Source organism: Rhamphochromis sp. 'chilingali' (assembly GCF_963969265.1).
Source record: "Rhamphochromis sp. 'chilingali' genome assembly, chromosome: 7".
NCBI classification, from domain to species: Eukaryota; Metazoa; Chordata; class Actinopteri; order Cichliformes; family Cichlidae; genus Rhamphochromis; species Rhamphochromis sp. 'chilingali'.
Window position 1 is genome coordinate 36,724,854 of NC_137934.1, and position 15,927 is coordinate 36,740,780.

The 15,927-nt window shown below is 42.8% G+C and overlaps 1 protein-coding gene across 4 annotated transcripts; it reads right to left on the minus strand.

The window, feature by feature from the left end:
* Positions 1–354: 354 nt before the first annotated feature.
* scaf11 (SR-related CTD-associated factor 11) lies at positions 355–14,955 on the minus strand. Of its 4 annotated transcripts, none has more exons than XM_080887802.1 (15): positions 14,776–14,955; positions 10,034–10,080; positions 9,764–9,909; positions 8,941–9,018; positions 8,271–8,350; positions 8,081–8,160; positions 7,956–7,993; positions 7,790–7,860; positions 5,951–6,076; positions 5,493–5,593; positions 2,818–5,136; positions 2,051–2,379; positions 1,737–1,910; positions 1,509–1,628; positions 355–1,185 (listed from the first exon to the last, which is right to left on the minus strand). In XM_080887802.1, exons 2-15 carry the CDS (start codon positions 10,050–10,052, stop codon positions 1,090–1,092), a joined length of 3,777 nt encoding a protein of 1,258 aa, XP_080743928.1. In that variant the 5' UTR covers positions 10,053–10,080; positions 14,776–14,955; the 3' UTR covers positions 355–1,089. The 4 variants fall into 4 exon arrangements, with proteins under 4 accessions (XP_080743928.1, XP_080743927.1, XP_080743926.1 ...); XM_080887801.1 differs by having other exon boundaries at positions 8,081–8,157; positions 8,941–9,024; XM_080887800.1 differs by having other exon boundaries at positions 8,941–9,024.
* Between the last annotated feature and the right edge of the window lie 972 nt (positions 14,956–15,927).

Consider the following 15,927-nt stretch of genomic DNA (forward strand, 5'->3'; position numbering starts at 1 on the left):
ACAGTAAAAGCAAAGACAGAAAAAGACACTGGAACAGTCAGACTCAGTCAGCTTTTTTGTTTAGACCCAGTATGTATCCATGTATGTCTACACGTTTCAATACATTGTTGGCTCTAGACTTTTGCACAGTACCATAAAAGAAACCTAAGAAAAAGAGCATTTCTCTTCATGTCACGCTGTTCTCCAACGACCATGAACGCACCAACGCTGTTGGTCACTCTACATATATCTACCTTGATATTGTTTATTAGATTCATGTCACACCGTGTAGCCTGCAATTAAATCTTACAGTGACCCGGCGCTCTAACAGGAAGTCTTTCATGCAACTCCTGTCACAACACACACAGAAGCACGTTAGGAGGCAGCTAATTTATTCAACTACTCTCTGGATAGCTTCCACAGTTCATGTATACTCAGACACTTATTACACATTCAAGCAAGGGGGTGGAGTTTCTAAACTACCCCCTCCCACCCAGGAGCTACAGCTCACATTATACACTCACTGCTGATTGGTTAACCCAGTTTGGGTCCAATCAGGGCCCTGATTACAATCACGTTCATTAGATTCCAGCCCATCACTGGGCCACACAGATTGATAAAGGCAATAAACTAGGATCTCATCTGAAATATTATTTAACATTTAAAAAAGGACACTGACAATATTCAGTTCAGAAGCGATCAGGATGCCCTAACAGAGAAATTCGTTGTACCAGCTGGCACCCTGGAAATGTCTTTCACTGAGTGGTGCATCTTTAACATCATCCACCCCACCCACCCCCTCTCCCCACACTAGCCTGCGCTCTTTACAGTAGTTCCCAAGTCACATGATCTATGCAAAATAAAGGGCTCTTGCATTACAATTTCTGATTGGGTTGTTCTTTTCTGACAAAATATGAAAATCTATAGAAAAAAATCTTCATCATTCAATAAAAGGTAGAGATATCAAAAAAAGAAAAGAAAAGGGGAAAAAAAAAGCTGGCTCTCCATCATCTTTCAGCTCGGAGGCCAAATTCCAAGGAGAAGAAATTGCACTTGAGCAGCTCAATGGGTCTTTGAGGGTTTTTGCCACCTCAGCAGCAGGGCGACGTTTCATTTCTTGCGGGCATGCTTGTATTTGTCCACGTAGGCCTTCACCAGGTTGGCCACCTTACCAGAGTTCACCTCCCCACTCTTGCTGTGACACACCTGAAGTGGAAGAAAAGCCAAACACATAAAGTCAGGAAATACCGATCCCTAAATGTAACAGTCTGTATGTGGTTGTTTTAAAAAGCAGCGGGCTTTTATTTGGCCTTCACAAAACCAAAAATATCTAATGTTAGCAGCAACTGTTGGCAAATACACTCAATAATGAGAACAATAATAAGCTAGCTGCTCTCAGAGTTTGTGTGAACATTACACCTGGCTACCACACAGCTAGGTGTCTGTATTCAATATAATTTAAAGGCCGTGTATTGGGCTCTGATTGCATTAAAAATGCAGATGACAGTAAAAGAAATCTGAGGGTTTACCTTCTCTACTGCCTTGCGCACAATCTCCTTGTACTCCTCCTTTGTAATCTCCTTCTTTTGGTAAAATGGTTTGATGGCTGTCTTCACTTCATTTATAGCTTTCTCTTGGATCTGTTGTTTCTGCAACAGTAAGAGGAACTTGGATTATCCAAAAGACAACAAACAGAAAAGGGCAGAGAAGAAAAAAACTTTACTGAATGACCTTTGATGGAGTGACAGATCAGTTACCTTTTCTTTTTTGGAGCTGTCAGCCTGGGCCTTGTTATGCTGGCCGGGCTGAGTTGTAGAGGATGGCAGCGCCTGGCTTGGTGCCGGCTGGCCTTGTGTCACTGCTACAACCCCAGCTTTGGTTGGGGTTGGAAGCAATGCTGGTTTCACAAAACTCACCTTGGTATTGGCCATCTAATGCAAAATGGAAAAATCACAGAGAGAATTATGGGAAGAACTGCTTGGAGACAGTTATTGTGCCCATTTATAAAATAAATAAATAAAAACATTAGACATTCAGGAATTGGAAACTAATCCTGCCAAGACTACCATACCTGTGCAGCGTGGCCGTCTGGCTGAACCGCTGCTGTCTGGCTGCCTTGCTGCATTGGTGGAGGTGGTGGTGGAGGAGGTGGGAGGCCCTGAGCACCCACAGCGGGCACCTGCAGCAGCGGCACAGCAGGGTGGAGATGCATGGGGACCTGAGGAGGCATGGCATAGGGTGCTGCAGGCTGCAAGCTGACCGGCAGGGCTCCTCGTGGGGCCTGCATGGGGTAGTGATGAATAACATTAAGCTGCGGAGGATGAGGTGGAATCACGTTCATCAGAGGCACCGGAGCATTACCGGGGACTGCCTGGAGAGGAGGATCGCTTTTTGGAGGATCTGGAGAACAAGGACCACAAATAATAATGAAAAAATGTGAGGGGACAGTGAATGTGAGAGGCTAAATAAAACTCTGTCTGTGCTTATTCACGTAGGTTTATATAAAAAAGTGCAGGACAGGATTCGCAGAAGGCAGAATGAAAAGAGCCGCCTTATATCAAAAATAGATGTTGTGAGACTTTCAAAGGAATAAATTAACTTCAAAGAAATCACAGTTTCCTCTAAATCGAATGGAGTGCAGATACCTGGGGGTAATTTCTAGTTGTTCTCTCCTCACACATGAACTAAAATTATCTTCTTCTCGTTGGCTCAAAGAGAATATTCAACACATACCACCATAATGTATAACATGCTTCTTTACTTTTCAACTCTGCAGTGCAGACAACACAGTGATGCCTGATTTTTTGGAGGTGTATCGACAAAATAAAGAGGTCTCACCTGCTGCAGCTGGTGGCTGCTGCTCTTCCTCCTGCCGGCTCCACGTGCCCGGGCCTCTCTCCCTTTTTGAGTAATAGTCTTGAACATCTGCAGGCAGTGTCCTCCTGACAGCCCAGCTGGATGCAGAGGACCAGCCTGAGCGGTCAACCATAGGCTCGCCTGGCTCAGGCTCTTTCCTGCGCCCGCCACCTCGGTTTTCATTGAATCGGCTGTATGCGTCGTTCCCTGAATTGTTGCCTGTACCTGAGAAGTTGTTCCTCGACTGCCAGCGGCTGTCAGACATTTCTTCCTGTTGGTTGTAAAAGTTGCGGTTGCCACCACCACGTCCTCCGCCCCGGCCACGTTCAAACCCTCCAGGGCCCCCTCGACTTCGTTGTTCTCCTCTGTTCCCACCACTTCCACGATGGTCTTCCCAGCGTGAGCTGCTGCTGTACCCGAAGTCCCGGTTCCTTCCATCAGCATCTCCTCGAATCTTTTCTGTAACCCAATCGGGATTGTCTGAGCTCTGGCGATCAGGAGAACTTTCTGCAGGGACACCATTTTCAAAGTGGCCAGCGCTGCCGTGATACCTCCGTCCTTCACTGCCAGACCCACCACCGGCTCCAGATCTCCAGCTTCTACGCTCCTTCCTCTGAGGAGACTGCTCTCTAGATGTCGACCATTCAGGGCTGGGCCCTCGTCTGTGTGATCTTGTTCTAGATCGAGATCTAGACCGGGACCTTGACCGGGATCTTGAGCGGGACCGTCGCCTCCTTCTGTCCCGACTACGATCTCTCCTAGAATAGTCTCTGTCTCCATCCCGGTCCCTGTCTCTTTCTCTGCTGCGAGCCCGTGAAGAGCGCCTCGGGGAAGGGCTGCTGTCACGTTCTCTAGACCGTGAACGTGAACGCCTGCATGTTTCTCTCTTTGAGTCCCTCTTAGGTGACCACGTGGAAGTTGGAGAGTGGAAGCGAGATCTCCGCTGCTTGCCATTCTTCCTCTCTTGGCTCCTGTCTCTCTCCCTTTTGTCCTTGGCGCCTTCATCTTTGGTGACGTGGCTTTCAGAAGTTGTAGGAGGTGGTTCTACAGGACCAGGGGAAGCAGTCTCACTCGGAGGTTCCAAAACGGGGCTGTTCCCATGCTCGCTCGTGGGTGAACTGCAGTCCATGGGGACAACACTTGTGTCATCCTTGGATTCTTCCACAGAGTTGTCGACTCCCGAATGCTCTATTGATGCCAGCATTTCTGCCTCAATGACCTCTGAAACTTTCGCTTCTTGGTCAGCTACATTTTCCTCTCGAGCAGAGGGAGAACCAGGTTGTGCTAAACTCCCACATGATTCAGCCTTCACTTTCTTTGAAGATTCTTCATTGTTGGCATCTTCTGACTCTGCACAAATGTCCATTTCATCATCCTGCTCCACCTGCTCGTCACACTGTGGAGACACTACATCTTCCAGAGCATTCTGTGTGGAGGAGTGGGATGGGGATGGCGAAGTCCTTTCCTCTGGATGCTTTTCTCCAGAGGAAACTGGACTGGCCTGCTCTTCCTTCTCTTTTTTGCTCTCGACTCCTTCAGAGCACAAACCAGGGCTGCTAACAGCTGATCCTGAGGGACATGAGACGTCACTCTCACCTTCGTCGGCTTTCTCTTCTTGCTCGTGCTCATCACTTTGTTCCTGAGCTTCCTCACTCTCCTGTCCCACATCATTCATAGCTCCTCCGGCTCGCTGCTCATCAGAGGAATTGAAACCATCCTGTTCCTCATTGAGACCATCTTCAGCGTCAGACTGCTGCTGTTCTGAGTGACTTCCATCCTGCTCCTGTTCAGTTTTATCTTCCTCTTCTTCTTCCTCCACCTCCTCCCTGTTTTGACTCACGTCATTTTCCTCCTCCTGTGATGCTTCCTGTGCCTCTACCTGTGCTTCCTCCTGCACTTCCTCACATGCCTCTTCCACTGCGTCCTCCTGTGCTTCCTCCTCGCTAGCTGCTGGACTGTTAACAACTTCCGGAGAGCTTTTTTTTCTCGTTGTGGCTTTCCGTTTGCCGCTAGCCTTTCGGTTTGTCACTCGTTTCCCTTTCCTCTTGGCCGGCACCTGAGAAGCCTTGCCAGGCCTTGTGGACTGGCTAGCAGATGAGTCGGAGTCTGACAAACTGGACTGTGGAGGTGTTGAAGGGTCAGATGCAGGAGTCTCTTCTTGAGTTTTGCTGCTGTTGCGTCCTGATCGTCTCGACGGTAGAGACTCTGTCTCTTTGGTGGGGGCTTTGGAGGTTGAAGCTCGGCCACCTCTCTTCTCTCCTCCTTTGGGACACGTGATGGCGCAGACAACACCCTGAAACACTACACGGCAGAGAGACTGGTTATAGAAGCCTGTGATTCACTATTATTTTGGTCCAGTGTTTCCTATGAACAGCAGCTGCCGTTTGAATACAGTCATTTGATTTTACTTCTTATTGATATCTAGTTCAAGACTTTAATGGTTCTTCTACATTTCATCCATCCATACAGTCACTACAGTCACCTAGAGACCATACAACATGAAACAGAAAACCCCAACAACCAGACAATCCCCTATGAGGATTGTCTGGTTGGCGTAATAAGCATATGCTTCAGCCAATACGTTTCGATTAGCCTCGTCTCGTGCTTTCTTGCTTTGTGATCATAGAAAAAAGTCAACTGTGTCGAATGTGTCTCACCAAAGTTGCTCGGGGTGAACGGTGAGCTGGAGGTAAATGGAAATGAGCCAAATCCAAATGGAAACGTGTTGTGATTCCAACTGGTTCCATGGAAACTCTGCCTGTAAAACCAACAAACAGCTAGAGGTCAGATTTTATCTCAGTGCGTTCTTCATTCCTACTTTTCCACAATTTTAAAGTCCCAAAAACCCAAAGAAGAACTCATTCTAATGTCCTGTTTGAATGGACCCCAATCAATGTTACCAAAACAAACTTTTCAAGAATTTACCAAGTGAAACATTTCAGTGTGCAGTTTTAAAGCTCCTGTGTTTTATACTCAGGACAATTCCTTGTGTGCGCTGTTCTATAGTCCTGACTGACAGACTAAACCACGAGTGTCAAACTGAGGCTGTGGATAGGATCTAATGAAAGATGTTGTCAGTTTGTGAAAACGGTCACAGCAGTGGGAATTTTATTACCTTGAGGTGCCATTAGCAGGGATGGGAGCAGCAGGAGAGAGCCAGGGACAGTGCTGCACCTGGGGCTTGCACTGCTTGAGTCCAGTGTCATATGGTATATCTTCTGCCAGCCACTCAGGATCTGCACTGAAGGACAGTGAAAGCAGGGTAAGAGTTACAAAAGTGCTTTCTACACAGCACTAATTTGAATTTCAAATGTAAAGTTATAGTCCAAAATAAATGGTTCCCAGGTACCCAAAATATCTCATGTTCAGAAGTAGATTTACCCATCTGCCCTGCCGTCCAGCTTCTGAACATGAGATATTTTTTGGTTTCTACAGTTAAAATAGGTCTAAACTGTAATCTGTCAATTATTTGATGTTACCTATTCTTAGAAGAAGCAGACTTTATATCTATAAAAAGGTCTATACTTACAGCTAATTTTACAAGTTACTTTTTAAGTGCTCCTCAATACCACTTTATGATGCAGTGATGACCAAGATCACCATGGAAACACAAATGTAAAAACATCTGTCTAATTTTCATGTAATACACTGATGATAGTTCAAAAATAAAAGCAAGAAGCTAAAGTATGTGGTTAAATTTACAACATTTTTCCAACTTGTTTATCAGTGTGAAAAGAAAAAAAAAATCACTGCCACTCCAAACGATATCCGAACCGAAACATCTTCCACACACAGTGTGGGGAGTTTCAGAAACGCTTTCAGGCACCAGTTTTAACCACCACGAGTTGTGGTTTTCTTCAGGAGTGTCATTAAACTTGCACCTTTCCATATCCAAACACCAACTTTTTCTGGCATGTCTGCCTGAAGTCAAATTTGAGTGAACTGAAGGTCAGCACATTACAAAATCAATGTTTATTCATCTTAGTTTCCCTGATGTTTCCATCTTCAGTTGCTCTATCCCCAGTGGGTTGAAAACCACGGGAATAAAACAGTTCCACTGACGGAGTTGGTAAGGATGTTTTCTTTATCGTTTTCAGAGTTTCTGTCTATACACTGCAGCCTCAGGAGACCCTCTGCCAGCATCGAGAATTTTGTAAGTTTTTTATTTTTTCTATTTTTAAAGACATGAGCTAAAACTGTTAAGCTACAATGTATCAGTCTACTCTTACAGTTAATCCTGCTTACACATAAAAAGTCAACCTTTGGTTGTTTAGGTGACATGTTAATAGTGCACAGTTAGCACAATAATTCATCACTGCACGTGAATGAAGTTAACCATGATTCAGAGCTGTCCTATCAATAAAGCCTTACTGACATAGGATGTGAAACATAGTCTTGCCCAAGATGTTTCCTAACCCCGTGTTTGCCTACTGGTGGTGGTCAGAGGGCCCGGTGGCGCCAGTGTCCGGCAGCCTCGCCTCTGTCAGTGCGCCTCAGGGCAGCTGTGGCTACAATGTAGCTTGCCATCGCCAGTGTGTGAATGTGTGTGTGAATGGGTGAATGACTGAATGTAGTGTGAAGCGCTTTGGGGTCCTTAGGGACTAGAAAAGCGCTATACAAATGCAGGCCATTTACCATTTACCATAGTCTGGCCTGTTTCTAAAACAGCAAGACGTTAATGCATGCAATATGTCAAAGAGGCACTGTGTGCTGGAGTTTTGTGCAGTGACTCCACTAATAAATTTTAATGTTAATGTGTTTAATACCATAAAACTTTTTAAAGATCCACCTACTATGTTTAGAATTCAACCCAATTTTTTGACTTCTCCAACTGATCGACTGAGCGCACTTTAAACATGATCGCTGTAAGCACTTTAAAAAAAAATCCTGACAAAGAGTACAAACTACAAAAAAAACTACTAACATATTATTTCATTAAATCAGTGTCACTTACACGTCCTGTGCTGACGTAACTAATGAAACACAGGGAGGAGGTGACCACGTACAGCAGTCTGTTCCTCTCACCTGAAGAAAGAAATGCAAAGAATCAACAGTGACATCAAACCTAACAGTGAAACGTGTGTGGGACAGATAAAAAACAAAAAAAACAAAGCAGTTACCTTTTTTCTGCTCAGTGAGGAGGGATCCTCATCGTTACCTATAAACACATTTAAAGACGTGAGATTGCTGACACAATGCGAGAAAAGGCTAGCCACATTTCTGGGGCAGAAGCGCTCTAACATACATTTCCTCACAAGTCCTTTTGTTTTAGCGCCTGCCGTCCTCTCCACCTTTTGCCGTCTCAACCTTCTTGTGGGCTTGCTTCTGAAAAGATAACCATTTTATCAGTTCTTGGTTGCACTCACAGTCAAATGTCAAGGGCCGGCCTAAGAGGCGACCCAGTAATGTTAAGAAAGAAACAGTCTAACACTCACTTGAGACAGACTTTTTGTTCAGGGTTTCTACAGCAGCAGTTCTCAGCATCGCTTTGAGACAGTCGCTTCCTCACAGGGACCTTTGAGGATAGAAGCATATTTATTTATTTATTTTTTAAGTACATATAAAGACAAAAGTCATGTGAGGCAGTGTGGTGGCTTGACAGCTGGCCTACATGTGACTTGGAAACAAAACTAATTTTGACTGCTGGCTTTACCTTCTAGGTCAGGGGTGCCCAATCCCAGTCCTCGAGAGCTACCGTCCTGCAGCTTTTAGATGCATCCTTGTTCCCACACACCTGAATCAAATGAATGGCTTGTTATCAGGCCTTTGCCAAACATGATGGCATGCTGAAGAGATCAAACCATTTGATTCAGCTGTGTTGGAGTAGGGATGCATCTAAAAGCTGCAGGACGGTAGCTCTCGAGGACCGGGATTGGGCACCCCTGTTCTAGGTCAATCCCAGGCTAACTCAAAACCACTTCAACCAAATTTTTTTTCAGCTGTTAAAATTCTTCTTAAATACACTTCAAATAAACTGACATCATGGGAAAATAACGCTCCGTATTTCTCGTTAACAGCAGGCAGCGGGTGTCTCAGCTTTACAGCACAGGAAATTTCAACAAAGCTTAAAACAACAGCAGTAAACAGAGAAAACAGCACATTGACCTGCACACAGCCGAGAATCCTGTCCCATCTGTAAACATGACTGAAAGGTCTTCTATCCACGGGGCAGGAAGGAGCCATCTGCAGCTTCAAATTAAAGCAAACAAAACATCATTAGTACACTAATACGAATGAAAGGCATGAATGCTTAAAGGCTTACGGGCTTTTCCAGTCTGACATGAGGGAAATCACTAGATGCTATTTTTGGCATGAGTACTGGCACAAGAATATCATTGCTAACGCCTTTGAACTTTTCCCTCTGTACTCAAGGCTTTTTACTGCCAAGTTTAAAGAGAATAAACATAACTAAAATGATCCGACCTTCCCCAACTTCCCTGGTTTCCTCCAACAGCATGTGGACCGGGGCCCAGTGTCAAAGGTGAGCAACACTAGCTAAATGTAGCTCAAAAATCCACTAATCACTAATGTCAACCAACACCCAGCACAACAAAAACTTTTTATAAGGAGCTACAGGTAACATCTTGTCTGCAACAACTTTAGTGAGGAAGTAAACTACGGTTAGCCTGCTAGCTGTTACACTGATATGTGTCTTTGCTAGCAGGTAACGTTAGCCAACATTAACAAACAGAAAGCCAGTTTTAGCACATCAAACCGGGCTTTGATGGCATTGGTTGCTTTCTCACATCCCAAGTCACCTTTGTTGTCAATGCACTAATACTAATTAAAATATCATTCTGGATCTAAGACAGAATATAGTGATTAATTCACAGACAGACCAGATATATAATTGTTCACTACACATGACATGACCTAAAAATCACTTCCACTTAGTGCCACTACTATATTAGCGTTATCTGAGTGTCACCTCTGCCCATGTGAGGAGGCATCTGAGGCAGAAGACATGGCAGCAGCTATCAGGCATGGCGAGTTCGCCTCCAGCCAGGACGCCCAGGCAGATAGGACACCTCTCCGCCTCCTCGCCGTCTGCCCCATCAGGCGGGCCCTGGCCGCCTGTATACGCCGCAGAGGATACACACAAGTATGAAAAATATTTACTTACACCAATCAGTCTTAAAAAAATAGAGTCTGCTATGTTTATGCAACATGCAGCTAAACGAAGGTTAGAATTTCTCACCGCTTCCAGCTCCAATCATGTCCGGCCCCTGGCTGTCGTGATCCCCACTACAACAGAGGGAAGGTGACAGAAATGAAGAGTTGGTTAGATACTGCAAGATACTGAATGTAGCATGTAACAAAACAATCTCTTTTTTTCCCCCTCAGAAGGTTAATGGTAGATAAACAGCCTTAGTTATCAGTTTACTATGAAGCGTCTTTGTTAAAGATTTGCATTTTTATCAAATCCTCTGAACAAACCTGTCAGACACTTCCTACTAGCAGGTCCCTTGAATTTTGACAAATAAATAGTGAAAAATACAAATGAACTGCAGAGGAAAACTCCCACCTGGCTCTAAACAATATAAGACAAGATTGAGGTAAACCTCTTTCTTATTTTAGAAATAAGCAATGATGTCCAAGCTCAGTTTTCTCTGGGAATCAACTGTGCACATCAAACCTGGTTCATGCTGTAGAATAGAGACATGCAGGTATATTTACGTTTTAGGATGATTACATTATGCTGGATCAACATCCTGCACATGAATTTGCACAATACAATTAAAGGATACTGTCCTTTCTGGAAGAGGTACATTCACTTTTAAATCCACATTTATTCAGTCTTACACAAAAACAAAATCTGTCAATGCAACATCAGCTTAGTGGAAATACAGCGAGTCATCAAACTGCCACTTTCACAAAACACATATTCTGCAGAATAAGCAACACTAAAGTAGAAATCTTTATGACAAGTTTCAACCTGAGCTTGTGTGATTTACACTGCCATCATATTTTTGCAAAGTTCTGTATATATTTTTAGGGCCCATTAGCTGGTTCCAGGACTGAGAGAGAGAGAGAGAGAGAGAGAGAGAGAGAGAGAGAGAGAGAGAGAGAGAGAGAGAGAGAGAGAGAGAGAGAGAGAGAGAGAGAGAGAGAGAGAGAGAGAGAGAGAGAGAGAGAGAGAGAGAGAGAGAGAGAGAGAGAGAGAGAGAGAGAGAGAGAGAGAGAGAGAGAGAGAGAGAGAGAGAGAGAGAGAGAGAGAGAGAGAGAGAGAGAGAGAATGCTTTAACACTGTCCTATTTTACAGAGGAGGGAAGGAAAAAAAGAAGAAAAGAAAAAAAAAAAAAAACAAGGACTAAAAGCACTTTATAATGAGACTGACAAGAACCAACAACAACCACGATTTTCACTGGCTCATTTGAGGTTGGCATCTTTCACTGCTCTGCATCGATCCGTGTCTGAGAACGGTGCCTCCAAATGTTTGCATGCAGAGTTTGCATCACACAACAAAAACATTTCTTTGTGTCTTCACAGCAAATTTGTGAATGAACACTGTGTTCAAGAGAGTTAACAAGACTGAAAAACTCAGTCAATGGCTCTTTCCCTCTCACTCTCTCATCATATTATCACAGGTTTAACACTTAACACAAAGCTTTGACTTAGCTGGATTCAATTCAGTTAACATCATCATTGCTTCTCATGTATCAGCTCAACTCTTCGTGCATGAGCAGGTGTGCTAAATCGCTAAATCAGCAACCAATAAATACTAAAACACGAATAAACACAGCCTGGCCAGAGAAACTCCTATCTGACAAAAAATACTGGAACCATTTAAGGGCTGTACCTTTAATATTTAATCAAAACAGACGGCAGAAAAAGGAGAATCAAGCATGACCATAAAAAAACAGCATAAGGGAATAAGGAATCTTAATGCTAAGCATAAGTATAAAGCATAAAGCAGTCCAGAATGAAACATGCCTGCGGAGGCAGATGTTGCCTTGCAGATTAAAGAATGATTCACCATCTATTCCTCTCAGTAAAGAAAAAAGTTTGTTGATCTAACACTGAGGGATCCGTACTTTGTATGAGCAGATCCCAAAGCCAAGGTGTATTTATAAGGAGTGGAAGTTAAATGCATCCCACTAATAACTGTAGAGACTGAGTGAATGGTGACACTTTCTGTGAACTTTTGAGTTTGTTTTTTTTACTGAGATGATCAAAACTTGTTTGACTGTCTTATTGATTAAAACTTTGAGTTTGAGAGAGTTGATTCTCTCAAATAATAGCACAAGTAGTTTTTAAGAGTACAGTTAGAGTACTGGATTGGAAGCAGTAAAGTAGGAGAAGTAAAGTTGCTAAAGTCTTAACAATACAATCAAGACGTGACTGAAGTGCTGACTTTCAGCTTGAGTTCAAGGGGTTTAGCAGAAGTACTGGATTAACTGTTCAGGAATTACAACCATTTTTATACATAGTCCTAATACTTCCCAGATATTCTGTCAGGCTTTTACTATAGCCACCTTCAGCTGCTGTGTGTTTGTGGGTCTCTCTGCCTTCATTTTTGTCATCAGTAAACTGTTGCGTTAAGGTGATTAAATGAAATTGAAGAATATCCCATTTCTTTGTCTTGACAAACTCTTGGGTTGCTTTTGCAGTGTGCTTTGGGTCATTATTCATTTGCACTGTGAAGCACTGCCTCATCAGTTTTACAGCATTTGACGCAATCTGAGCAGAGCGTACAGATCTGTACACTCCCAACTCCTCCTGCCACTTCTATCAGCAAGTCACACCATCAATAAACAGTAGTGACCCCATTTCTCGGCTGCTCTCAACTTGGCTACAGATTATGAAGTTATCTTGCACTTTATTGGGGCCACAATCTACCCCAGATTTTATCTCCTTTATTTCTTTTGAAATAACAAAGCGATAAGCCTCAGATGCAGAGAATACGATACTTTCGCTGAAATCCCTGAATAAATAATTTATCAGAAGAAAAATAGCCACTGTGCAATATGACCTAATCACAGATAATACACCCCTCTACTGCTGTAATAGAACTTTAAAAAAAAAAAAAAAAAAAAAAAAGGTGGAGTACCATTAAAGAACTGAGTATCTATTGCAAAAAGATTGTAGCTTAGTCACACCTGTCAAGTGGAAAAAAACTACTTTTGCAATTCACATCTATTTTTAAATAAGATGTGTATTAAAGCAATAATCTATCTAACAATGTAAAATCAGAAATTCTAATAAGTGTTGTAAGAACTAACCAATCAAAACTCAGTCAATAACAATATGATACCCAAAAATGCAATAACAACATATCGGTGGGACTGTCAAAAGCTAAATGTGTTTTATCAGTTGTGACACGGTACAGATTTGTATTTCTCGTAAGTTTCATTGTTACCGTTCTAGTGAGAAAGGCCTTGTGCCAAAAAGTGATTTCTGTTTTTATGTGTAATGTCTTTTCTTATATTAGTAAAAAAGACTGTAGTCATCAGGGTTCATGGAGGGATAATATATCACTTAAAATATGTTTATACAACTATTATGTTATATTTGTTGCAATTTCTGCTGCCCTCTTGGTCAGATCACTCTTATAAAATACATTTTTTTTAATGTAAATAAGACTGTTTAGGTGAATGAAGGATGTATAAAACCCACTTTCAAAAAAAATAACTGCAGCTTCTACCTTGTGACAGGAATGTTGTTTGTGGCTCGAAATGACTTGGTATCATTCATGACATAGGGTTTGACAGGTTTCACAAATTATAGGACAACAAGTCAGTGACAACTGTCTGAATACAAGCAATCTTTCTTTCTTTCTTTTTTCTTTTGGGGGGGGGAGCAAATACCGGAAATCACTTTTTTGCCACAACAGGGGAGAGAGAGTGAAAGGTTCATTAAAGGCCCCACAGACACAATTAAAGCAACAAGGAATCCCCCCCCCCCTCTTTTTTTTAAATTACTCCATAATATTCGTCTGTGTTGTGCTCATTTGGTCTGATATCTTGGCGTGGTAGATGTATTTTTGGAACTGATGAGGGAATTTTTCACTACTTTACTATTACAAACCTACTACTGTTAGTTACAATCACCACTATAGATTGTGTTGCACTCAGACCAGGAAGTGAAAGTGAAATGGTTTAGATTTGATTTATTCCGGCACGCTTGGTTGGGTAACAGTTGCCTAAAACCAATACAAACAGGTACAGACAAGATTTTTGACCAAGTCCATGTTCTAGCGTCTATCAGTTGAAGGAATGTTTGTAGCCTGAACGCACACTTGAGTAACTAACAGCCTGAGTCACTGTGAACAAACCCAACTCCGCCAGGCCACCACACTTCTGAGAGTCTCCCATAACTGACCCCGAATCAGTCTGGAAATTCCTATCCTCCAAATATGAACACTTCTAATTTGTTTAGCTAAAGCTCCTGCAACGGACTAAGAACACAGCCGCATTACTGAACAAGTCAAACAAACGAAGTCAACACAGGCCATTTCAAGTGTTTCTACTCGGAACACCGGTTAACTGCGAAGCCCGAAGGCAGCTTGAAAGTCAGTCTTTTAAATGTAAATGCTAACTTAGTCTAAAAGTCATACTGCATCAGTAAAATGTGGGGTATTTGAAAAGCTTGTTGCGTGTTTTTGCCAGTACGGCCTGGCTGCTGGAGACACAAAATTAGCTCCAACTTGTTCAACCAGTGCCAACACGACGGCCACAACACGGTTGTTGTTGGTTAGCTAGCGAGCTACTGCTAGCTAAAAACACAACTACATTTGGAGCTAGCAGACTGTTAGCACGGCGGTAAATAAGGCTAACTACCGTTTAATATCAGCCACGATGATTGTACTGAAGGTCACAAGTTAGCTAGCAAGTTTAGCTGAGAGCTAACTAGCGGCTTTGAACAACAGCACCTGCTTACGTTGCTTTTAGCCTCCTAGCAGCTAGCTCCGCTTAGCTAACGTCAGGTGTCGTTACTCACCGTTTGAGCGCAGCTGCGGCTGGTTTGCGCCTAGTAAACGGCTTTTTAGCGTGCAAACTCCTGCTAGGGAATGCTGACCAGTCACACAATCTGGGAATTGTTTAGGACTAAAGAGCGAGTGTAGCTTTCCGAAAGTCCCAGCCACATGTCTTGCAGTCGGGCTGCGAGTTGGTGCCGTTGGCGCCCCCTATGGGAACCGCCGAATATTACAAAGCGAATACCTTCTATCTGGCATTTATTTACATGGAAAGAGAAGCAGCAACAAGTGGATGAGAAAGCAGACTTTTTTCAGCATTCACTTACGCTTTCTTCGAAGTTATAGGGGCTTTCGCCTATATTGCCGATTTATCTCATTAATCCAATAACTCCAAATGATTAAGCCAAATAAATCAGTACACAATTATAATAAAACTCTTACTGTAATTTAAAACGTGAATAAATACATATGAAACTTACATACAATCAAGCACACATGATAAGTCATGATGCAGTAAACAGAGAGCTGAAGTTTAGTGTGTGGTGGAGTTAGTCCAAAGTCCCAGGTCCTATCAAAGATACATTTTATACTGACTCTATCCAGTCTGATGAAAACAACATAATAGCAGTGTACAGATGTCTGTTTTTACACAGTAGTCTATTTCTCTTCCCGCCTACTTTAGAAAAACACACATCTACACAAACCATCGCTTACTCGCTTAATGTTACCTGAGGCAGAGCATGTGCTAGTAGTAAAAACAAGCCAGATATTTTAAACAACCACAAATTCTGTGCTTATAATCACGCAACCTTGACTGAAATGAGATTATTTGTTTGGAACAAAGACCACAACAGTCAAAACACTGCCAGCACTTTCTAACCGACTGAAACTTTATAGCAGGGAGCAGAGGTGTGTTTAAGGATGAGCTGGGGTGTGGCTGCACACTCCGAGGAAACATCTGCCCACCCACTGAAACTTCTGAAAATAAATTACAGTCTCATCTGTCATTTTGTCTTTGGACTAGAAAAACCAACAAAAGTTCTATTTGCCATTTTAAAGTTTTAGTGTGCTTAATCAGTTTGGCATTTCCGTTTCACGATCCCCACACACATGGCTATTATAAATAAGGGTATTAAAAGTCCATTTCTACCCATACAGGTATAAAGTAGATAAAT

What these genes read in the sequence shown, in the direction of transcription:
- scaf11 (XM_080887800.1), bottom strand. An exon ending in GGATTCTCGGCTGTGTGCAG is followed by an intron (nt 8,351 to 8,940) that starts GTCAATGTGCTG and finishes CTATCCTCAAAG; the next exon opens with GTCCCTGTGAGGAAGCGACT. An exon ending in GTTACGTCAGCACAGGACGT is followed by an intron (nt 6,077 to 7,789) that starts GTAAGTGACACT and finishes ACTGTCCTTCAG; the next exon opens with TGCAGATCCTGAGTGGCTGG.